Below are 24,855 nucleotides of genomic sequence, written 5' to 3'. Positions count from 1 at the left end.
ATGTGTCAAAGGCCAGCTGTGATAAGAGGAAAAAAGGATTTTTCTCTTAAAAAAAAAAATTTCCCACAAGGAAAGCACCAGATTGATTCACTGTAGTATTTTATCAAACCTTTTAGGAAAAACAACACAAGTCTTTTAATTAAAACTTTAAAAACCCACTTATTAAAAAGAAAAAATGGAACATTTGCCAACTTACTTTATCTGCCTATCATAAATCTGATGTTAAAACCAGACAAACACATTACAGAGAATAAAATTGCAAACCAATATTCTACATGTACATAAGTACAAAAATCCATAACAAAGTAATGGCAAATCAAATTCAGAAAATAAAAATGTTTTACTACATCATGAGAAAGAAGAGATGTCCATCCTAGGAATATAAGGTTAGTTTAACACTTTTAGAAACAATCATTATAGATTGAAATAAAAAATTTGGTTAGCTTTTTAAAAATTATTGATGTATAGTTGCTGTACAATACTATACATTATAGGCATACAATATAGTGATTTGCAAATTTCAAGGGTTCTACTTTTTGTAGTTCTATTGGCTATATTCTCCATATGTCCTTGTAGTTTATTTTATATCTAATAGTTTGTACCTCTACATCCCCCAGCTTTATAGTTAATGTATCATTAGTGCTGAAAGGAAATAGTACATGTAATGGAGAGGCTTAAAAAATCAAAAATTGCAGATTTTGTGAATGAGAGGTAGGAAAGATATGAATCCATCCCAATCTCAAGCTTCGGGAAGGTAAATACAGCCAAAACCAGTGCCAGGTTGTTTCCTAAGTCCAAGAACTCAGACCAGCCTTTGACTTACGCAGCATACCCTGGGTGTATAGGACTTTGCCAACAAACAACCCAAACAGTTACTAACACTGAGTAACCAAGATGGAGCAACTGGAAATCACTACTCTTGCTCTTGTGATTTGTATCACTTGCCTGGTTTTTCTTTTCATGTGGAAGAAAAGTCACAAAGGTTTGGGAAAGCTCCCTCCTGGTCCAACTCCCCTTCCCATCATTGGGAATCTGATGCAACTAAACTTCAAGGACATCCCTGCATCTCTCTCCAAGGTAAGGGGGTTTCATTAGGGGCTAGTCATCTCCAGGTAAAGGGGAGTCACCTTCAGATTATCTTTGTGTCATCTTTAAGTTTTCTTCTTAATAGTTTTACTCACTGCTAAGGCACTTTGGTGTATCTATTTCTGTATTACAAGACAGAAATTCTTCCTGCCCCCCTTTATTTTTTTCTGAATTGGATCACTTTAGAGGTGATAATGAAGTGTGTTAACCTGACCTGAGATACAGATTGAATTCTAGTGAATGGGAAAATTCTGAAGTCAGAACATATTTTAACTGAAAGTCTTCCAATCCTTTCTGCATATAACACTAACCAAAAGACAAGCAAATGTTAAAAAAAAAAATGTAAACAATGTCCTTTTATATTATTATTACTATTTCAGACTAATCTATGGTATAATTTGTGATCCTCCTTTTGAAGAGTGATCCTCACACCTTGCTCTAACACAACTCAACTCTGCTCTCCCTGACTGACATTCACTCCTTTGAGTTCACTGTGCAAGTATACATTCTCCCAAAATCCCTAATTACTGTCGTCTGACCAGTGATAAAGTACGATGTGTACACACACACACACATAGAGGAATATTATTTCTCTTTAAAGAAGGAAGAAATCCTGTCACTGACAACAACATGGATGAACCTGGAGGATATTATCCTAAATTATAGAAGCCAGACAGAAGGACAAATACTGTATGAACTCACTTACATGGGGACTCTAAAATCATACCCATAGAAGTAGGGAGTAGAATGGTGGTTGCCAGGGCCTGGGGGAGGAGGAAAAATAGGGTGATGTTCAATATTGCTGTAAAAAAGGAAAGTCAAGTTGCCATAGCTAAAAGGGAATGGAATCCAGTGCATAAGCTGGAGAATTGGGCCTTTTGGGGGGCATGGAAAGTCATTTATATTAACAGAAAACTATGTATGTGGGTACAGATTCAAGTGAACAAGAAGCTATGGTAGAAGCACATGGACATTCTCTTCTGTTATCTCTGTGAAATAGGAAGCAACATCATCAGCTGAGGGTGAGGTTGGGAGAGGAGGGCCTGATATTTTGTGCCCTAAAATACAGAGAGACACTCCTTCAGAGGAACCAAGGAAGTAGTTTCATTTTCCTTGGACAGAGAAAACAGAAAGTGGCAAAATTCTCTACCATTTACGTGTAAGTTTTAAAAAAAGTGTACGTGTAAGTTTTAAAAAGTGTAGGAAAAGCAGAAAGAAAAAAGAGGTGGCAAGTTCAATAAGTTTTGCCATTTAAGAATTTTATTTTAAAAAATGGAGGATTATAATATGCATATGGATCTTTAAATGTAATTTTTTTTCAACTATTTAATTTAGAACATGAACATGTTTCTGAACCATCATCATACATCTTCACAAAAGTACTTTCAAATGGCTACTTTAAATTCACATGCATGGATGTAAAATACATTTGAAAACCAATCCCTAGCTAGCAGCTGTTTTAGTATTCTATTTTTCCCCTTGACACAATGCTATCATAAATATATAGATTTCATTCTTTTTAATACCTATTAAGTAATCTCTCTTTCTCTTATCATTGCTGCTTCCTTCTCATCTTTAGTTTTATCTTAAATGTTACCTCCTCATAGAATTCTCATCTATTTTATTAAGTTTTCCCATTATCATCTAGCATAAGTACATTCTTTACCACTTTCATAGAATCATGTGCAGCTTGTATTGCAAATGTAGTTTGTTTTACTGCCTGTTACTTCCACTAGACTCTAAGTTCCGTGGAGTTCCTGGCACAATGTCTGACAATATAAGTGCTTAGTGAATATTTATATTGCTCAATGGTTGCATGTATAGATGAAGGAAAGAATGAATCCATGACTGTAGCCCAAGTTAAATTACTGAAAGGAACTTAATGGAGCAAGGTCTAAGCTACGTGTGAATCATTACTTAATTCCCACCGAAGCCTCCAATGGAGAGATTTCACAATAGCCCTTATAGTTGTTTGTATCTCTTTATAGTTTGCCAAACAATATGGCCCTGTTTACACTCTGTACCTTGGATCCCAGACCACTGTGGTCTTACATGGATATGAGGCGGTGAAGGAAGCTCTAATTGACCAAGGTGATGAATTCCTTGGCAGAGGACCTATTCCTATTATTGACGATACCCAGAGAGGATATGGTATGTTTCAAAATACAAGTTAATTCTTTTTAGCAAAAAAGTGTGATTAACCTAATGAGTATCTGCTTTGCAACAAGCAATAAATTAGATGCTGCAATACTGCAGTGCAATTCAGATACTACTGAATTAGTTCATACTCCATATGTTAAGTACGTGTGTATGTGTGTGTGTGTGTGCACACGTGCGTGCTAAGTCGCTTCAGTCATGTCCCATTCTTTGTGACCCTATAGATTGTGGCCCGCCAGACTTCTCTGTTCATGGAAGATTCTCCAGCCAAGATTACTGGAGTGGGTTGCCATGCCCTTCTCCAGGGGATCTTCCCGACACAGGGATCAAACCCAGGTCTCTTATGTCTCCTACAATGGCAGGCAGTTTCTTTACCACTAGTGACCACCTGGTAAGCCCTACGTTAAGGGCATCATTCTTCAAAAGACTACCCTCACTTCTGATGTCAGCTGCAAGTTCAGGGGTCTCCAATTACCCACACTTACAACCAGCTGGCTAAAAATTCAGGGTTTCCATGACCACCTCAGGTTCAATAATTTACTGGAATGACTCACAGAACTCAGGAAGATGCAATACTTAACAATCACAATTCTGTTACATATGAAAGCTACAAATGGAGAGACATGTTGGACAAGGTTTAGGAATGCCTCAAATGCAGAGCTTCTATATTCTCTTGCAAGGAATCAGAATGTGTTACCCATTCAATGTGTTGGTATGTTCACCGACCCAGAATCTCATCGGAGCTTTGGTGTCTGGAGGTTTTCACTGGAACTTCATTACTTGAGCACAGTTGATTGATTGATTGGCCATCTGATAGAACTCAGTCTCTAGCTCCTTCCATTCCTTGAAAGTCCTAAGGTCTGGCTGATATCACTTGGGTGGAAGCTTCAGTTCTCTGAATACAAAGTTCATCTTTCTGGCATGGCCAACTCCATCTTGACACTGTTTAGGAATCTACCATGAGTCACTTTATTATCATAAACTTAAGTGTGATCCCAGAGGCTCAGCATGAATAACAAACTTCTGTGTTAGAAGTGGGAAAAGCTGAGGATTTAGAAGCTGTCTCCCATGAATGGGGACAAAAAACAGACATTTTTTTTTTTTTGGTACAACAGATACTCTGATAATTCTATTGAGATAAACACCAAAAACAGACTCCAAGTTCCCTTTAAGGTAAATCTGCAAATATGATTGTGATTTAATAAAAAGCAATCTGGGAAATATTTTGAAAATAAAAGTTGTTACCCAAAGGTCTTAGGATTTAGAGAGCCATGCTTGGGGTGTCATTTCACAGGGTACAAAGATTGCAGTGGCATAGTGGCAGCAACAACAGACAACTAGGTACAGAAATTACTGTGTTTTCAATGTCAGCTCTTGGTTTGGGGCTGGTCGGGGGTGGAGAGGTGGGAGTGAGGGGGCGGAGAGAGGGTGGTAAGGTCAGACAGGTAACACACAGGGAGCTACAGTGGTACTTAGTCAAGCTCAAGTTCTTCAGTGGGACAACAGGCTCACAGATAATTATTTTCTTACTATGTTTCAAAATGTGGACATATGTTATATATATATTCCTTTATATATATGAAGTATTACACAATTAAAAAAACCTAGGACAGCCTGAAAATCTCCTCTAATCCATTTAAAATTGTAAAATTGCAACAAGCCCCAAAGAAATAGAAACTTCCTTTCAAAGCATATTTATGAATAATTAATTAAATATTATGCAGTGTACTAAGTGATGAAAGAGAAACAGTTTTTAATCTCTCTTACATAAGATGTACATGCTTACCTAAAGAAGCAACCAAATCTTCTCTCATTTCTTCCCTTTTTTTTAAAACAAGTTGATTACATTGGCTGTGTGTGAGCTTTGGAATTAATTATTTATTTATATTTGTATCTGCTAAAACTTCATTGCTCTACAGGCTTTTCCCTAGCTGCAGTGAGAGGGGGCTACTCTCTAGTTGTGGTGTATGGGCCTCTCATAGCAGTGGCTTCTCTTGTTGTGGAGCACGGGCCCTAGGGCACGCGGGCTTCTGTAGTTGCAGCTTGTGGCCTCAGTAGTTCTAGGTCCTGGTCTCTAGGGCACAGGCTCAATACTTGTTGTGCATGGGATTTTTTGCTCTGTGGCATGTGGGATATATCCCGGCTAGGGATTGAACCCATGTCTCCAGCATTGGCAGGCAGACTCTTTACCACTGCCACCAGGGAAACCCTGAAATTAATTTTTAACTGGAGCAGAAGGTATTAGGCTGGATTGAGCTCAGTTCAGTTCAGTTCAGTCACTCAGTTGTGTCCGACTCTTTCCGACTCCATGAACCACAGCATGCCAGGCCTCCCTGTCCATCACAACTCCCGGAGTTTACCCATTGAGTCCATTGAGTCGGTGATGCCATCCAACCATCTCATCCTCTGTCATCCCCTTCTCCTCCTGCCCTCAATCTTTCCCAGCATCAGGGTCTTTTCAAATGAGTCAGCTCTAAGCATCAGGTGGCCAAAGTATTGGAGTTTCAGCTTCAACATCAGTCCTTCCACTGAATTTTCAGGACTGATTTCCTTTAGAAAGGACTGGTTGGATCTCCTTGCAGTCCAAGGGATTCTCAAGAGTCTTCTCCAACACCGCAGTTCAAAAGCATCAATTCTTTGGCACTCAGCTTTCTTTATGGTCCAACTCTCACATCTACACATGACTACTGGAAAAACCATAGCCTTGACTAGATGGACCTTTGTTGACAAAGTAATGTCTCTGCTTTTTAATATGCTGTCTAGGTTGGTCATAACTTTCCTTCCAAGGAGTAAGAGTCTTTTAATTTCATGGCTGCAATCACCATCTGCAGTGATTTTGGAGCCCAAAAAAATAAAGTCAGTCACTGGTTCCACTGTTTCCCCATCTATTTGCCATGAAGTGATGGGACCGGATGCCATGATCTTAGTTTTCTGACTGTTGAGCTTTAAACCAGCTTTTTCACTCTCCTCTTTTACTTTCAAGAGGCTTTTTAGTTCTTCTTCACTTTCTGCCATAAGGGTGGTGTCATCTGTATATCTGAGGTTATCGATATTTCTCCCTGCAATCTTGATTCCAGCTTGTGCTTCCTCCAGCCCAGCGTTTCTCATGATGTACTCTGCATATAAGTTAAATAAGCAGGGTGACAACGTACAGCCTTGACGTACTCCTTGTCCTATTTGGAACCAGTCTGTTGTTCCATGTCCAGTTCTAACTGTTGCTTCCTGACCTGCATACAGGTTTCTCAAGAGGCAGGTCAGGTGATCTGGTATTCCCATCTCTTGAATAATTTTCCACAATTTGTTGCAATACACACAGTCAAAGGCTTTGGCATAGTCAATAAAGCAGAAATATATGTTTTTCTGGAACTCCCTTTTTTTCTGGAACTCTCTTGCTTTTTTGATGATTCAGTAGATGTTGGCAATTTGATCTCTGGTTCCTGTGCCTTTTCTAAAACCAGCTTGAACATTTGGAAGTTATTTGATATATATCAAATAACTCATCAGTTGACATAAACAACATAAACAACAGTTTAGTTGACATAAACAATAGTTTATCATCCTAGATCATCCCTGATCTCCACCCTGAATGCCTTTCAACGACTACAGTGGCTAATGATCTAACCCTTGTAGAGCGGGATGGTGAGCAAAATGCCTTTGTTGGCACAGGAAAGCAATGAAAATTTATTAAATAAATAGAAGAATAAATGAAGCACAAAAGATATGGCAATATTTGAAAGTCTAATTAAGGATTAAATAAATAATTTTGCCACATTTATGATTGCCTTTTGATTTAAAGATGATGTAAAAACAGTTAAAAATTTGAAGAGATGAAAATATTCCTAAATTTCAATGATAATAATAATGTTACTATCAATAATTATTATAAAAGTTAGACATTATAATAATTAGATTATTATTGACTTGAATTATGATTCTAATAACTATAATTGTATAATAGCTAACATTTATTAAATACTTCTTGTGTGCCAGATACCATGCTAGGGGTTTCATATGTATTACCATATTCAGTTACCACGATGGCCCTATGAGGAGGATATTTTTTATTTCCATTCAACAAATGAAAAGCTGAGGCAACAGAAGTTACTTGCTCATCCAAATTAGAAGCTTTTCGAGCAGACTTGAATTCAGTTTGCCTAACTCTGGAGCCCAGAACCGATAACCATAGTCTGTAGTCTTAATACACTAATCTATGTTTTAATTTTTTGGTTTTTTTTTTTTTGGTTCAGAGTTAGAGCCAATGGGGAGACTGATGGAAAGTTTTGAGGAGTTTAAAGATATTGAAGGAGGAAACAGACAGAGCTGGACTCCATCTTAGGCCAGGCTGCGAACATTAGGCTACACGCATGGTCACCCTCCCATTGTACTCTGAACTTTGTGCCCAGTGTCTATAGAAGTGGCATACCAATGGGAAACCAGACCCCCTGGATAAAAGAGCTTCAGGACTTGTACTTGGACTCTCCGTTGCCTAAAAGAATATGCTAATTATCTCTGTAACAGAACAAAGTAGTAAATTCTATTATGTTTATTGGGATATGACCACAGTCCTATTGATAAATGTCCACTGTTTATCTAGTCTTGTGACACATGAATCATGGGTTAACTTTGATCGTATCTCTTTTTTACCTTGTCCAGACTAGTTTCAAGGAATTTGGGGAGGTGGGTTTGAGCAAGTACACTTAGGGTATATAAGGTTTTCACAAAAACTGGTCAGGGTCCTTGGCTAAGAGGAGACTCTGCCTTGGGCCTACCAGTGTAATAAACTGCACTCCACTATCTGCATTGTCCTTCTGAGTGAGTTTGTTTCCCTGGAATGCGTGGCTACAACAGTATCATAATGAGACTGGGTGGGGAGCTAGGGGGTTGTATTTGTTGTAGTCGTGTTCGACTCTGTGACCCCATGGACTGCAGCACGCCAGGCTTCCCTGACCTTCATTATCTCCCTGAGTTTGCTCAGACTCATGCCCATTGAGTCAGTGATGCCATCCAACCATCTCATCTTCTGTCATCCCCTTCTCCTTTTACCCTCGGTCTTTCCCAGCATCAGGGTCTTTCCCTCTTTGCATCAGATGGCCAAAGTATTGGAGATTCAGCTCAGCACCAGTCTTCCCAATGAATATTCAGGACTGATTTCCTTTAAGATTGACTGGTTTGATCTCCTTGCTGTCCAGGGGACTCTCATGAGTCTTTTCCAACACCACATTTCGAAAGCATCAATTCTCTCGCACTCAGCCTTCTTTATGGTGAGAGGTGGGTATAGGGAAATCCACTGAATGCTTTTTAGCACCAGAAAAATTGTCCTCGTATTTGATTTTGAGGAACCTAGAAACTCTAAATCTAGGAAGCTGGTTTGAATATGATCATAACCTTAGAAGCTGAAGTGTGGTAGTGTAGTTTGAATTGACAAAAAGGGACAGATGAGAAAGACATTTTGAAGGTGGAGTCAACAGGATTTACCAAATGCAGCTGTATAGGGCAAGAGCGATGTGAAAATGCCCTGAAGTTTGGGTTTGAGGTACTAGGAAACTGGTGGTGCATTGAGAGAAATAGGAAATTCAGGACATATACAGAGGAAGAAATGAAAAAGCATTGGGTGTGAACATTTCCTTTGTTCCTGAGTTCTTTCTAGTTCAGATTAGCTAACAGCTGTAGTAAATTCAGAGGTGAATAGAAATGCGTATTCCCTATTGCTCTGCTTTGCAGTTGCTTCTCCTCTAATAGGGGCTTCCTTGGTGGCTCGGATCTTAAAGAATCTGCCTGCAATGCAGGAGACCTAGGTTCAATCCTCCAAGTTGGGAAGATCCGCTTGAGAAGGGAATGGCTACCCACTCTAGTAGTTCAGCTGGTAAAGAATCCGCCTGTAATGCAGGAGACCTGGGTTCGATCCCTAGGTTGGGAAGATCCCCTGGAGAAGGGAACAGCTACCCACTCCAGTATTCTTGCCTGGAGAATTTCATGGACAGAGAAGCCTGGCAGGCTGCAGTCCGTGGGGCTGCAGTTCCTCTAGTAGAGGAAGTCATGGGTAGAACTGAAGCACAAATGAAAGGGGTGTTAAGTGCAAAAACAGACACTCAGGAGAGGGGTTTGTGAACACATGCCAGTCTACCATCTTCAACAAAACCAGATGGATGGCCCTTCACACACTTGGGAATGTTTCCTATGTGCCAATGATCCTGCCCCTGTCTCTTTCACCCCTGTCCTCTGTTGACCAGAACTTGGGTTTTATTTTCTTTGTGACAAATATTTGACCCAAACCAAAGACTACGTTGTGCTCTTCAAAGGCCAGTTGCTAAAATTCCTGATAAGGGGCAGTGGCCACAGCACAGGGTGGACACGAGATCAACTTCTGGGGACATCCAGTTCTATGATGCAAAACCACTTTTCTGCTCTTTGCTTCTTTTCCTAGGAATCCTTTTCAGCAATGGAGACACGTGGAAGCAAATGCGGCGCTTCTCCCTCATGACCCTAAGGGACTTTGGGATGGGGAAGAGGAGCCTCGAGGAGAGGATCCAGGAGGAGGCCCAATTTCTGATGGAGGAGCTCAGGAAATCAGAGGGTGTGTTCCGTGGACCATCTTTTGGGCCAAGGGGCTACTGCGCACACAGCCCTTCCCACCAAAGCTCCTCCTTCAGGAGATGCTCAGCAGTCCACAGTCTGCTCTGTTAACCAGGGCATTGGCAAGGAAAAGCGGGGCAGGAGGAAAATGACTCAAAGCTGTTACTTAGGATCCTTGAATCCCTTTGTTTGGGTTCATCTCCCAACTTCAGCACTTACTGGATGTCTAAATTTGGACAAGTTATTTAATTTCTCTAAGGTGCAGTTTCCTCATCTGAAAAATGTGGCTAAAAATCAAACCTCAGATTGAGGGTTGGATAATACAGTTTGCAAAATATTTACACCGTATCCAGTATGTGGTAAATATTCTATAATATTACTTGCTCCTCTTGTGACTATTACCATATTCACTGAATAATATAACAACTACTAGTAGTATCATAGTATAATACTATAGAGCATATAGTATTAATAGAAGATGCTTACATCCTAATTTGAAGAAGTTTAGAGAAAATAAAATATAAGTATCCATCTGAGGAGGAGGGAGGCCATCTTCTTGAAACCCTAATGCAGGCTGATGAAGACTTTAAATGTTAGAGTTGTTTTTTCTTCACACCAGCTCAGCCCTTTAACCCTGCTGTCACCCTGTCCTGTGCTACCTGCAACGTGATCTGCTCCATCCTCTTCAATGAACGTTTCCACTACAAAGATAAGACCTTTCACTCCCTGCTGGATTCGTTAAATAAAAATTTCAATCGAGTAAGCTCTCTCTGGAACCAGGTAAGGCCAAGTCTTCATTCACCCTTGCACTTGACCTCTTGGACACACTACACAAGCAGGGTTAAGAGCTGCAAGCTGCCCACCTTGCCCCATGAGCATGTGCCGAGGCAAGCGCTGTCCCCTTCCCTCCATGTGTGTCTTATGTGAAGTGGATTAGTACCGTGTCACTTACACCAGCACCTATGAAGGCTGCCTTCTGCTCGCTTCTGTGAGGTGATTCCCCCAAAAGAAGATGTCATGTTCCCAGTTCCCTGCCTTTCTTTTAAGGCTCCTGTGCACATTCTCCCCCTCTCTTACTCTGAGGTTGGCTGAGAGTGGTTGAGCAGGAGATGAGAAGGGGCGACTCTCGTGTATGTGATGGTCATCCTCCCTTCTCTTTAGCTTGAAAGTTGGAGGAAAGGATTCTCCCTGGCCAGACCCTGCAGAGAGTTCGGTGCTCCACTTAGAAACCCTGGTGTCTCTTCACAACCTGAATTGCTTGTGTATTTTTTGTTCTCATTTTAGATTTACAATCTATGGCCAAAACTCATAAAGCCTCTCCCTGGAGAGCACAGAGCATTTTCAAAAAGGCTTAAGGATGTTCACTACTTTGTTCTGGAAAAAGTGAAGGAGCATTAAAAGTCCCTGGATCATAATAACCCTCGAGACTACATTGACTGTTTCCTCAGCAGGATGGAGCAGGTATTGTACATGACATATTTCCCTGATACTATATTTTGTCAGTCCATGGGAATGCAGGAAAGCATAATCACACCATGTAGGTAATTCTTGATATTTTGATATCTTGTGGCAATGGGGTATGCTATTAAAAATAGTAGAAATTTTTCATAGTGCAGAAATTTTAAAAGAGCAAAAGCCCTCTTCTTCCTTCGTATTTCTTTTTTTTTCTTTTTAAAATTTATTTATTTTAAATGAAACAAAGATATATATTTTTAACAATGAAGGTACAATTCAAAAAGAAGATAGACATCATAAACCTTTAGACAACTTAACAACAAAGAAACAAAATTACATAAAGCAAAAATCAGAAGAAACATAAGGGAAAAGAAAAAAATATACAATCATAGTGAGAAATATTAACATTTCTCTGAGAATATTTTATCAAGTGCAGAAAAAATCAGAATAGAAGCATCTTGAATGATGTCATTAATAATTTAAATGTAATAAATTTGTGTTTAATTAATTTAATCATATACTACACGAATATATTTAAAATTTTGTATTTCATATGTTGTTATTAGATGTCCGTAGGACATTTAGAAAAATTGGCAATAAGATAAACATTACTAAATTTCAAAAAGTAGAATTCTTTTTTGTGTGTGTGATTCAGTTATACATATACACACATATTATTTTTGAAGATATTTCCCATTATAGGTTATTTCAAGATATTGACTATAGTTCCCTGTACTATACATAAACCTTTGTTGCTTGTTGCATATCTATTTTTCTAAATTAGAAAGCTAGTATTCTATTCATACTAAGTCAAACAAGTGGAATCAAAATGTCATAAATTTTTTAGTTGGACAAAAACTAATAAGTTTTCTAAAAAATATATATTATACATATTATTTCCCTTTATTTCTATTTACTTCCTGTACTTGGACACTAGCATTTAATGAAATCTTCTCAGTATATATTTATGATGAGCTACATATATGTATATATATGCATGTTTCTGAGCATATATTTATCTTAATGTGGCTAAAAGACACACACATCTTCTTTTTTTTTTTTTTTTTTTTTTTTTTTTTTACATCTTCTTTACATACCATAGTCTGCCATTGTTTGCCACGATGTTTCCCAGGTGGTATGTCACAGACCAATACATTATAAAAACTGGATTGTGTTTTCCCATGGAACAATTTTGTTATTTGAAGCTAACGAGGGATAAGAGATTCTAAAAAAATACATTATAATTAACCATCGGTGGTCTTAAACATATTGAATAGCAAGTATCACACAGCCACCAGCTCTTAGAACATCACTGGCATAAGATACCAGCATCAATGTCCATGAGAACATCAGTAGGAAAACAGTCAAAACTGTGACAAGCTATTGTTATAGACTGCAAAAGGATATTCAGTGCTCATCTTGGCAGCACGTACACTGAAATTGGAATGATACAGAGAAGGTTGGCATGGTCCCTGTGCAAGGATGACACACAAATTTGTGAAGTGTTCCATGTTTTTGTTGTGTGCACGAGACTTTTACCAATATAATTTCAATTTTTGTATTTCTGAAAAAATGATATTTCAATATATATACCTATGTAACAACTTAAAATCTGAAAATAATTCCTTGAGCCCTGTAAAATTAACCTCGTTTATGCCAAAGTTGGGCTTCCCCAGTAAAGCGTTATTTCAGACAGTAAAGAATCTGCCTGCAAAGCAGGCAAACCCAGGTTTGATCTCTGGGTTGGGAAGATCCCCTGGAGGAGGGAATGGCTGCTCACTCCAGTATTCTTGCCTGGAGAATTCCATGGACAGAGGAGTGTGGCAGGCTACAGTCCACAGGATTGCAAAGAGTTGGACACAACTGAGCAACTAACACTTTGACTTTCATGCCAAAATTCCCCAAATATACATTAATAAGCAAAAGAAAAATACTGTGCAATTATATCATAAATGTGCAAGTTATAGCAAACAGTAAATAATAACCTGTTTAGTCTTCTTAATCTCTGGGAGGGCTGATTTAGAAAGCTTGACTTCCTTAGAAAACATGCTGAAGGAAGGCATGATGATGCTCTCTTTCCTTCTCAGAAATTTCCCTGGAGTTAGCAGAGACATTTAAGCTCACTCCACTTATCAACAATGTGCATTGAAATATCCTCTTCATTCTGATGGAAAAGTTTTTTGTTGGCCCTCAGAGGACTAGATGTTTGTCTGGGAAAGAGAAAAAAAAATAGTTAGGTTTTTAATTCAGTCATTTAAAAATTTTCCTTCATACCAACTCTCTATCAGTCCGTGATGGTTGGTAAAAGGAGTAAAATGATGAATCAAATACTACCCTGAAATTTTCTTTGATAGCACTTATCATACTTTAACAAAATATTTAATTGACCTCTATATTCTTCACTACAATACTCTAAAGGGCTGGGGTAGTATCAATTTCCCATGATTTGTATCACTGGTCTGAAGGAAACAGACCAGTTCCAAACCAGTTGATTTATCTACATTGTGCTCACATCTAGTCTTTTTCATTAAATATAATCAAAGAAGATTCCGTTAACTGAGTGTTAACAGGTTATTATGAAGTTGAGTAAAGAGGTAAGGTAACTTGTCAAGGGCATATATCTGATCATTGACTAACCTGGAATTTGAACCAGAAGTTTCAATTCCATGACTGATTTTTAAAAATCTACTACCCTACCACACACAAAATGAAGCCTATTACCAGTGATGGGGTGTGATCATGGAGCTCTGATAAGCCATTGCCTTCTTTTTTACTCTACCATCTACAGGAGAAAGAGAACCCAGAGTCTGAATTTCACTTGGAAAACTTAGCAACCTGTGGATCAAATCTGTTTTCAGCAGGAGTAGAGACAACCACTGCCACCCTGAGTTATGGGTTCCTGCTCCTAATGAAATACCCTGAGGTTCAAGGTACAGCAAATATCCTAAGTATTTATTTAGGATAAAATAGGAGCTCCTGGAACTGGTGAAGGTAGTAAGGTACTACTGTCTGTGACAACTTCTCTTTCTCTGGACAGCCTTGGCGAGCATCATGCATAGGGCCACCCATGTGGTTTGGTTTTACAGATCAAAATTCTATCAAGTGATGTTGATAAGCAAGAGAGACCTTTACAAATCAAAGACTTTTTAAGTTTAAAAGCAGAGGAGCTTCTGAATCCCAGCTCTTCTATATATGATATAATGTTGCAGAGTCAGCCCAATTTAGATGAGGGATGCATGGGTTCCCATGTTGGATTCTCATTCTCAGCCACCAATACCTGACTGTGTGACCTCCAACAAGTTATTTCACTTCATAGGCCTTTGTTTTTTTCATCTTGAAAATGGATCAGTCTCCCCAAAGGGGATTTTTAGCTCCAATATATTTTAAAATTCAAAAATGAAATTGTACTAGCTTGATTTTCTCAATCATATTCTCAGGGCACAGGTCTTAGAAAGCCAGTATTTTGTTTAACAAAATGGTGTTTTCTGTTCCCACAAAATGTTAGTAGACTGACAGAGGAGATGCTCCCACTAGAGTGAGGATTAAACATTTCCCCTCTGCAGCTGCTTTGCCAGGAATCTGGGGTAAATCTTAATCCCTGCACAGAGGTCATCTCCTCACCTGTACAGGAGGACAAACCAGTTCAGGCAGGAGGCCAAGGACATACCTAATGCAGCTTTTATGTTTCCTGAAGCGAAATCTCTGGTCTTTGCAGCAATATAGAAAACAGAAATTCTATGGCTGCTATGAAAAAGTCTACAAACAATAAATGCTGGAGAGGATGCAGAGAAAAGGGAAACCTCTTACACTGTTGGTGGGAATGCAAACTAGTACAGCCACTATGGAGAACAGTGTGGAGATTCCTTAAAAACCTGGAAATAGAACTTCCATACAACCCAGCAACCCAATGCTGGGCATACACACTGAGGAAGCCAGAATTGAAAGAGACACGTGTACCCCAATGATCATCACAACACTGTTTACAATAGCCAGGACATGGAAACAACCTAGATGCCCATCAGCAGACGAATGGATAAGAAAGCTGTGGTACATATACACAATGGAATATTACTCAGCTATTAAAAAGAATGAATTTGAATCAGTTCTAATGAGGTGGATGAAACTGGAGTCTATTATACAGAGTGAAGTAAGTCAGAAAGAAAAATACCAATACAGTATATTAATGCATATATATGGTATTTAGAAAGATGGTACGATGACCCTGTATGCGAGACAGCAAAAGAGACACAAATGTAAAGAACAGACTTTTGGACTCTGTGGGAGAAGGCAAGGGTGGGATGATTTGAGAGAATATCATTGAAATATGTATATTACCATATGTGAAATAGATCACCAGTCCAGGTTTGATGCATGAGACAGGGTGATCAGGGCCAGAGCACTGGGATGACCCTGAGGGATGGGATGGGGAGGGAGGTGGGAGGGAGGTTCAGGATGGGGAACACATGTACACCCATGGCTGATTCATGTCAATGTATGGCAAAAACCACTACAATATTGTAAAGTAATTAGCCTCCAATTAAAATGAATTAATTAATTTTAAAAAGAGCATTCTAAGAATAAAGATTTTATACTGAAATTTAAAAAAAAAAGAAATTCTATGAGGAACAAAGTTATGGGTTGTTTAGCAACATGTCTTTGACCTTGGGAGCCTTTTCCAGGCCACTTTCTTTCCACATTGTAAGCATTTCCAAGTATCCAGGGAACACATCTCTTAAGTAGGATTCATGATTCATGTCTCTGCAGCCAAAGTTCATGAAGAAATTGACCGTGTGATTGGACGCACCCGAAGTCCCTGTATGAAGGACAAGATGAAGCTGCCCTATACAGAGGCTGTGTTGCATGAGATACAAAGATACATCACCCTCGTTCCTTCTAACTTAGCCCATGCTGTGGTCCGGGACACAAAATTCAGACAATATGTCATCCCCAAGGTTAGAGGTGGCTGGGAAAGCTGGCTGAGATAGAAGATGCAACATGGTACCACTCCATGGGTCCTGTTAGAGGCATCGTAGCTGTTTCAGGAAGAGAGGCAGTTGAAAGACATGGAAAGAACACAAGGCCTGAGTTACATGGCCTGGGTTTAAAATCCATCACTCCTATGCAGTGTACTCTCAGGCCATTGTGTCACCTCTGTGGTTCTGCCCCTGCCTTCCTGGAATGGGGAAGCTAACCCAGGGCTTCCAAGGCTCCTCACACTCTCATGTATAATAGTATATATTAAGGGAGAAGTGATTGGCATTAGTATGAATCTTGTGGAAACAGAAATCTGATTTTCCATGATGGATGTTAAAAAGGGGGAAGAGATGGACAGTGTATCTGCAGCTCTAAGGTAATCAAGTGTCACTTTCTTTAACCCAAATTCTCTGCTCCCAAGATCTCTTGTACCAGGACATTTGGGACATTGCTGCCCATAATAATTAACAGTGATCAAAACATTCACATGCACACTGGGGATGTAGTCAGTCTTCTGTAGTGATTAAAGGATTGGGTTTTACATTTGAGAGTGTAGAAGAGGAAGAAAAGGTGTCAAACCTGACCAGACTACTGCAAAGCTGAAACAGCCCCCAACCTTACTGCCAAATCCCAGTGTAAAAGTCTATTAACACATAAGTCTAGTATCACATTAAAAATGCTATACCATCAGCAAGTGAAGGTAATCAGGAACACAGGAAGGTCTAACACCAGAAAATTTGGTTTAATAAAATTCACCATAGAAATAGAATTTAAAGAAAAACCACATGGTAATCTCATTTATACAGAAAGTGCTTTTGATAATATTAAAGAGTTTCTGTTCTGTTGCTCTGTCATGTCTGACTCTTTGTGACTCCACCAGGCTCCCCTGTCCGCAGAATTTTCTAGGCAAGAATACTGGAGTGGGTTGCCATTTCCTTCACCAGGGGATCTTCCAGACCCAGGGACTGAACCTGGGTTTCCTGCACTGCAGGCAGATTCTTTACCATCTGAACCACCAGGGAAGCCCCACCTATAATAAAATAGGAATAAATTTCTGATAGCAGTGATTACATTAAGAAGGAAACCAAGGGAAAAAAAAAAAAAAGAAGGAAACCAAGGAACTTGAATATAGGAAAAAGAAACTTATTTTCACTTTGACTTTTTTTATATACCATGTATATGTATTACCTACTCCAAAAATTGTGAAATAATGTTTCAGGAAATAAAAAATGAAGTAAAAATGGAAAGAGGAGGCTTTCACTTAAATAGGGGTGCTTTATGATCAGGTAGAAGTTGGGTCAAATTCTAATCATGCCACTTGCTAATAACCTCAAGTAAATTGTTTCTTCTCTCTGAATCTCAATTTCTGCATATATACAATGAGCCAAAAAAACAAGATCCTAGTGAATATGGTTGAAGTAAGAATTCAATGAGATTTATAAACAATTAAACGCAATGTCAGGTAAATGTGAAGCATCCTGTATCAATGGTCATTATCATTTTGTCATGTAAACCTCATAGGTTCTAATGGGGCAAAGAGGAAAGTGTATGGTGGCTCAGACAGTAAAGAATCTGCCTGCAATGCAGGAGACCCAGGTTTGATCCCTTGGTTGGGAAGATCCCCTGGAGAAAGGAATGGCAACCCTCTCCAGTATTCTTGCCTGAAAAATTCCATGGACAGAGGAACCAGGCTGGCTACAGTTCAGTTCATGGGGTCGCAAAGAGCTGGACATGACTGAGCAACAAACATACACACATGCACTCCATTTTAGAAGTGAGGAGGTGGGGTTTGAGCCAATAGATTTTGTAGATTACAAGGCACTATATCTTATTTTCTTACATTCACACCTGAATTCAGAAAGAAAAAAATTGTGAAAAGTGAACTCTTCCAATTTGAGGTGGCAGTTCTAATAAAGCACATGTCTAAACAATATGAGCTGCAAATCTTAGTTTGTGAACAATTGTTTATTGCACATTGACTGTAACAGTGCTCTTCCCCCAGAGAACCATCTTATTATTCGATAAAAGGTATTGTATGATAGTGGGTGTGAAAAAACTCTCACACAAGACAGAAAGCTCTCACACAAGCTTTAAGAGTTCTCGGTCCTGTTTAATCCACTATATTTAAAAGTGTTAGGCTTTTTATGAACCAAAGATAAGTATGATAACATGCCATTCCACTCTCTCTTTCTTGGTTCCAGGGTACTGTTGTATTGCCGTTACTGTCTCCCATCTTGTACGACTGCAAGGAGTTTCCTAACCCAGAGAAGTTTGACCCAGGCCATTTTTTGGATAAAAATGGCAGCTTCAGGAAAACAAAATACTTCGTGGCTTTTTCCATGGGTAAATATAAATACACACCATCCAAACCATACACATGAACCTTTTGAACAACTTTTAGCTTTACTGAATGTATGTAAGTAGTCCACTAATGATCGCAAAGTTAATCAAATCAATCTGCTATAACCCTCTAAATCAAGATGAAGCCATTTAAGTCTGTGTACCAATAGGATCAAATAAGTCTTTCAAGGACTATTTTGTTATCTGGTGACTAAGTACAATACCAATTTTTTAAAAAATCAAGGCAAACCAATTCAATTCAGATGTTATTATCAGATAACAAAGAGACCTCCTTTTGTAGACTCTTACCTGGTGATCTCCCTTCTGTAATATACAACTTTTCTAAAACAGAATGTTCAGGTTTCTTTCTTCTTTTAAAATGATTAAACATTATTGTATTAATTTTCTGATTCTTACAGCCAGAGGCCATCAGAGGGACTTTGGTCATTTCATTCTCTTCCTTCCCCTCTGAAATCCAGAGCCCCACATAACCTTGCCTCTTTGCAAGAGCTGATTGGCTCCCAGTTGCTATTTCTCATAAGGTCATAAAGACAACTTAAGATCACTCAGCACATATTTTTTTTTCTTTGTTATCCTAGTCAATTATTTGATTAGTATTTTCAAAAATAACAGTTAATATGTTTTTAAAAGACAGCCTGTGATATTAAATAATCTTCCACACAAACATGTTTAGGTGGCATTGCATGATAGTTGCACAATGACTTATTTAATTAATCTAACATAGGTGTATGTCTAGTGTTCATCTAACTCATCAGCGTCATAAATAATAATGAAAGTAACATCCTCATTGGTGAATCTGTAGTTCCTACAGATAAATCCCCAGGAGAACTACTGAATTAAGAGTATAAATCTCTTTAGAGAAATTATGGTTTGTTAGAGGAACTGTACCAGTTGATCAGCAAATTTGGAAAACTCAGCAGTGGCCACAGGACTGGGAAAGGTCAGTTTTCATTCCAATCCCAAGGAAAGGCAATACCAAAGAATGCTCAGACTACCTCACAATTGCACTCATCTCACACACTACTAAAGTAATGCTCAAAATTCTCCAAGCCAGGCTTCAGCAATACGTGAACCGTGAACTTCCAGATGTTCAAGCTGGTTTTAGAAAAGGCAGAGGAACCAGAGATCAAATTGCCAACATCTGCTGGATCATCAAGAAAGCAAGAGAATTCCAGAAAAACATATATTTCTGCTTTCCTGACTATGCCAAAGCCTTTGACTGTGTGGATCACAATAAACTGCGGAAAATTCTGAATGAGATGGGAATACCAGACCACCTGACCTACCTCTTGAGAAACCTATATGCAGGTCAGGAAGCAACAGTTAGAACTGGACATGGAACAACAGACTGGTTCCAAATAGGAAAAGGAGTACATCAAGGCTGACTATTGTCACCCTGCTTATTTAACTTATATGCAGAGTACATCATGAGAAACGCTGGGCTGGAGGAAGCACAAGCTGGAATCAAGATTGCAGGGAGAAATATCAATAACCTCAGATATGCAGATGATACCACCCTTATGGCAGAAAGTGAAGAAGTAAAGAGACTCTTGATGAAAGTAAAAGAGGAGAGTGAAAAAGCTGGTTTAAAGCTCAACAGTCAGAAAACTAAGATCATGGCATCTGGTCCCATCACTTCATGGCAAATAGATGGGGAAACAGTGGAAACAGTGACTGACTTTATTTTTTTGGGCTCCAAAATCACTGCAGATGGTGATTGCAGCCATGAAATTAAAAGACGCTTACTCCTTGGAAGGAAAGTTATGACCAACCTAGACAACATATTAAAAAGCAGAGACATTACTTTGTCAACAAAGATCTGTCTAGTCAAGGCTATGGTTTTTCCAGTAGTCATGTATGGATGTGAGAGTTGGACTATAAGGAAAGCTGAGCACCGAAGAACTGATGCTTTCGAACTGTGGCATTGGAGAAGACTCTTAAGAGTCCCTTGGACTGCAAGGAGATCCAACCAGTCCATCCTAAAGGACATCAGTCCTGGGCATTCTTTGGAAGGACTGATATTGAAGCTGAAACTCCTAAACTTTGGCCACTTGATGTGAAGAGTTGACTCATTTGAAAAGACCCTGATGCAGGGAAAGATTGAGGGCAGGAGGAGAAGGGGACAACAGAGGATGAGATGGTTGGATGGCATCACTGACTCAATGGACGTGGGTTTGGGTAGACTCCGGGAGTTGGTGATGGACAGGAAGGCCTGGCGTGCTGTGGTTCAAGGGGTCGCAAAGAGTCGGACACGACTGAGCAATTGAACTGAACTGAACTGAATCAGTTGATCGTCCTCTAGCTGCTTCTGAGCTGTCACTTTTCTGACCAGTGTTTTCAGTGGCTGTTAGGAGTATGTGTTTGAATATGGGCTATTGTAATATTTAATTGTGGAACAAGCTAATGGAACTGTCTCCTCCTTTCAGGGAAACGAGCCTGTATTGGAGAGGGCCTGGCCCAAATGGAGCTGTTCCTGTTCTTAACCACCATTCTGCAAAATTTTGTCCTGAAACCCCTGGGGGAGACAAAGGACATAGAGACCAAACCCATTGTTACGGGACTGATCAACATGCCACCACCCTTCAAGCTATGCCTTATCCCCAGATGAAAGAAGAGCTTTTCTCTTTTAACAATTTAAATAAAAGTAATAGCTTTTTCTTCTCACTACTTCTCCCACCCCAATAGTCTCTTTTCATTTTAAATTCTGCCTAGGACAGAAACATGGGCTTCCCTCGTAGCTCAGTTGATAAAGAATCTGCCTGTACTGCAGTACAGAAACACTGCTCACTAAAAGCTTGATGGATATTTGTTTAAATCTATAAATTCCTTGAAAAAAGAAGCTGGATCCTGAAAACTCCATGGGTAAAATAATATCTTATACCCTATAGAATACTTTATAAACCATGATCCAGCCAAACCAAGCCCCGGCCCACAGAAGGCCTTTATCAGCAAATATTGGAGCCTTCACTTTTTCTGTGCCTTTGGAGATAGGCTGATATTCTATAATTTTCAAAATAGAGAATATAATGGCCAATGTGTATTTTTTCCATTTCCCATTGAAAGCACTTACATGATTTCTGCCACATTCACAAAATAAATCCTTTCTTTCCACAGCAGGTTTTCTGTGAATGTTTGACTTTATTTCAAGTGTCAAATATCCCTTTCCTTGAGGTATGGGCACTCTACAATTAGAATAAGATAAACAAATGAAATTATAACCCCCATCACAAATCTCTCCCTGCCCCACCTCATCTATTTGCAGCCATTGCTTTACATGGAGGCCCAAGAAGCCACCTTGGATAAAAGTCAACCATGTACATAGGTAGGATTCAGACATGTATAGCTGCATCTTCTTCAGAAAGTGATGAGGGGCAGGACTGGGGTTTGGAAAGCAAGAGGGTAAATTGAAAGAAAAGACTGTTATTGACAAAAGAATAGTGACACAGAAGAGAATGGCTAGAATAACTGCCCAGTGGGGGCCTAGTGGAGTGCTGTGAGCAGCAGCTGCCACAGAAGGATGGTTCAAACGTCAAGAGGCGGCCCAGACTCCAGGACATTGGGAGGGAAAGAAGCTTTAGAAGTAGAACTGAGTTTCTGGGCATATACTCAGAAGAATTGATTCCTTTGAGTTCTCCAACAGATATTTGCACACCCATGTCCCTAGTAGCATTATTCATAATGGCCAAAAGAGGTGGAAACAACCCAAATGTCCATTGGCAGAAGAGTAGATAAACAAAGTGTGGTTATATACATACAATAGAGTATTATTCAGCCTTTAAACAGGACTTATAGTCTAACTGAATTCTAGCTGCGCTATTTCAAATCCTAAAATATTATGCTGTTAAAGTGCTGCACTTGAATTTGAATGCCAGCAAATCTGGAAAACTCAGCAGTGGCCACAGGACTGGAAAAGGTCAGTTTTCATTCCAATCCCAAAGAAAGGCAATGCCAAAGAATGTTCAAACTACCACACAATCACACTCATCTCACACACTAGCAAAGTAATGCTCAAAATTCTCCAAGCTAGGCTTCAACAGTACATGAACCAAGAGCTTCCATGTTCAAGCTGGATTTAGAAAAGGCAGAGGAACCAGAGATCAAATTGCCAACATCCACTGGATCATGGAAAAAGCAAGAGAATTCCAGAAAAGCATCTACTTCTGCTTCATTGACTACACTAAAGCCTTTGACTGTGTGGATCACAACAAACTGTGGAAAATTCTTCAAGAGATGGGAATACCAGATCACCTACCTGCCTCCTGAGAAATCTCTATGCAGGTCAGGAAGCAACAGCTAATTTTAACATAAAACTGTTAACATAATACAATGAACTGGTTCAAAATTGGGAAAGGAGTACAACAAGGCTGTATACTGTCACCCTGCTCATTTAACTTGTATGCAGAGTACATCATGTGAAATTCTGGGCTTGGATGAAGCATAAGTTGGAATCAAGACTGCTGGGAGAAACATCTATAACCTCAGAAATGCAAATGACACCACCCTTATGGCAGAAAGCGAAGAGGAACTAAAGAGCCTCTTGATGAAAGTAAAAGAGGAGAGTGAAAAAGCTGGCTTAAAGCCGAACATTAAAAAACTGAAGATTATGGCATCTGGTCCCATCACTTCATGGCAAATAGATGGGGAAACAATGGAAACAAGACAGACTTTATTTTCTTGGGCTCCAGAATCATTGGAGATGGTGGCTGCAGCCATGAAACTAAAAGACACTTGCTCCTCAGAAGAAAAGCTGTGACCAACCTAGACAGCATATTAAAGAACAGAGGCATAACTTTGCTGACAAAGGCCCGTCTAGTCTAAGCTATGGTTTTTCCAGTAGTCATGTATGGATATAAAGTTGGGCCATAAAGAAAGCTGAGCACCGAAAAACGGATGCTTTTGAGCTGTGGTGTTGGAGAAGACTCTTGAGAGTCCCTTGGACTGCAAGGAGATCAAATCAGTCAATCCTAAAGAAAATCAGTCCTGAATATTCATCAGAAGGACTGATGCTGAAGTTGAAACTCCAATACTTTGGCCACCTGATGTGAAGAACTGACTCACTGGAAAAGACCCTGATGCTGGGAAAGATTGAGGGCAGGAGGAGAAGGGCATGACAGAGGATGAGATGATTGGATGGCATCAGTCACTTGATGGACATGAGTTTGAGTGAGCTCCAGGAGTTAATGATGGACAGGGAAACCTGGCATGCTGCAGTCCATGGGGTTGTAAAGAGTCAGACACAACTAAGCGACTGAACTGAACTAAAAGTACTGAGGTCTGAGATATACTGGGGAAATCTGAGAGACAATGGCTGCAGCTAATTTGGAATGGCATATGCTTCTCAGAATTCCCAAGGTCAAAGGATGTGTGGCTGCTTGCCACAGATGAGATGTTAACCTAGGAGACAGTAAGATCTTAAACGGGTTCCACCCAACAGAATAGCAGGTAGTTTTGGGTTGTGGGCATGGTTGGCCCATCATATGTTAACCAAGTTAGGTCATAAATATCTCATATAAGTCAGCAATGAAAAGACTACCCAATTTAAAGAGGAGCAAAGGATTTGCATAAACACTTCTCCAAATAAGTTATACTAATGGCCAATAAACACATGAAAAGATTCTCAATATCACTAGTCACCAGAGAAATGCAAATCAAAACCACATTGACATACCATTTCACATCTACTAGTAAGGTGAAATTAAAAAGATAATAAGTATTTTCAAGAACACGAAGAAGTTGAAATCTTCATATATTTCCAATGTGAATGTAAAATGGTGCAGCCATGTTGGAAAATTATTTGGCAGTTCCTCAAAATATTAAGCATAATGTTACCATATGAACCAGTACTTTCACCTAAGTATCTATCCAAGAGAAATCAAAATATATATAAATGCAAAAACTTGCACAAGAATGTTCATAGAATGATTCATAATAATTAAGAAGTGGAAACAACCCAAATGCCCATCAACTGATGAATGGATAAATAAAAGGTGTTATATCCATACAAAGGAGTATTTTCTGGCCATAAAAAAGGAATGAAGTACACAACGACAGCATGGATGAACCTTGAAAGCAGCCAGACACAAAAGACCACATACTGTATGATTCCATTTATATGAATTGTCCGGAACAGGCAAATCCACAGAGACAGAAAGTAGATAGTGGTTGCTTAGGGCTGAAAAGTGACTGCAAATGGGCATGGAGTTTCCTTGGAAGCTGATGAAAATATTCTGAAGTTAGACTGCAGTGATG

General features: G+C 39.3%; 1 protein-coding gene and 1 non-coding gene across 2 annotated transcripts; both read left to right on the top strand.

The window, feature by feature from the left end:
• The first annotated feature begins 763 nt into the window (after positions 1-763).
• On the top strand, positions 764-21,270 carry LOC122709496 (cytochrome P450 2C23-like). Its single transcript, XM_043926916.1, is given in 9 exon segments — positions 764-1,077; positions 3,075-3,237; positions 9,668-9,817; positions 10,436-10,596; positions 11,101-11,277; positions 14,060-14,201; positions 16,036-16,223; positions 18,447-18,588; positions 21,033-21,270. Coding segments are annotated over 9 exon segments (1,488 nt in total). The 5' UTR covers positions 764-894; the 3' UTR covers positions 21,215-21,270.
• On the top strand, positions 12,682-12,788 carry LOC122709708. The gene has a single exon (XR_006345682.1). It is a non-coding gene; the product is annotated as a U6 spliceosomal RNA (small nuclear RNA).
• Positions 21,271-24,855: the final 3,585 nt, after the last annotated feature.

The sequence above is a fragment of the Cervus elaphus genome, chromosome 15 (genome assembly GCF_910594005.1).
Source record: "Cervus elaphus chromosome 15, mCerEla1.1, whole genome shotgun sequence".
Taxonomy (NCBI): domain Eukaryota; kingdom Metazoa; phylum Chordata; class Mammalia; order Artiodactyla; family Cervidae; genus Cervus; species Cervus elaphus.
Note: the sequence above shows the minus strand (reverse complement) of the source record. Positions and strands in the feature narration are given on the sequence as shown.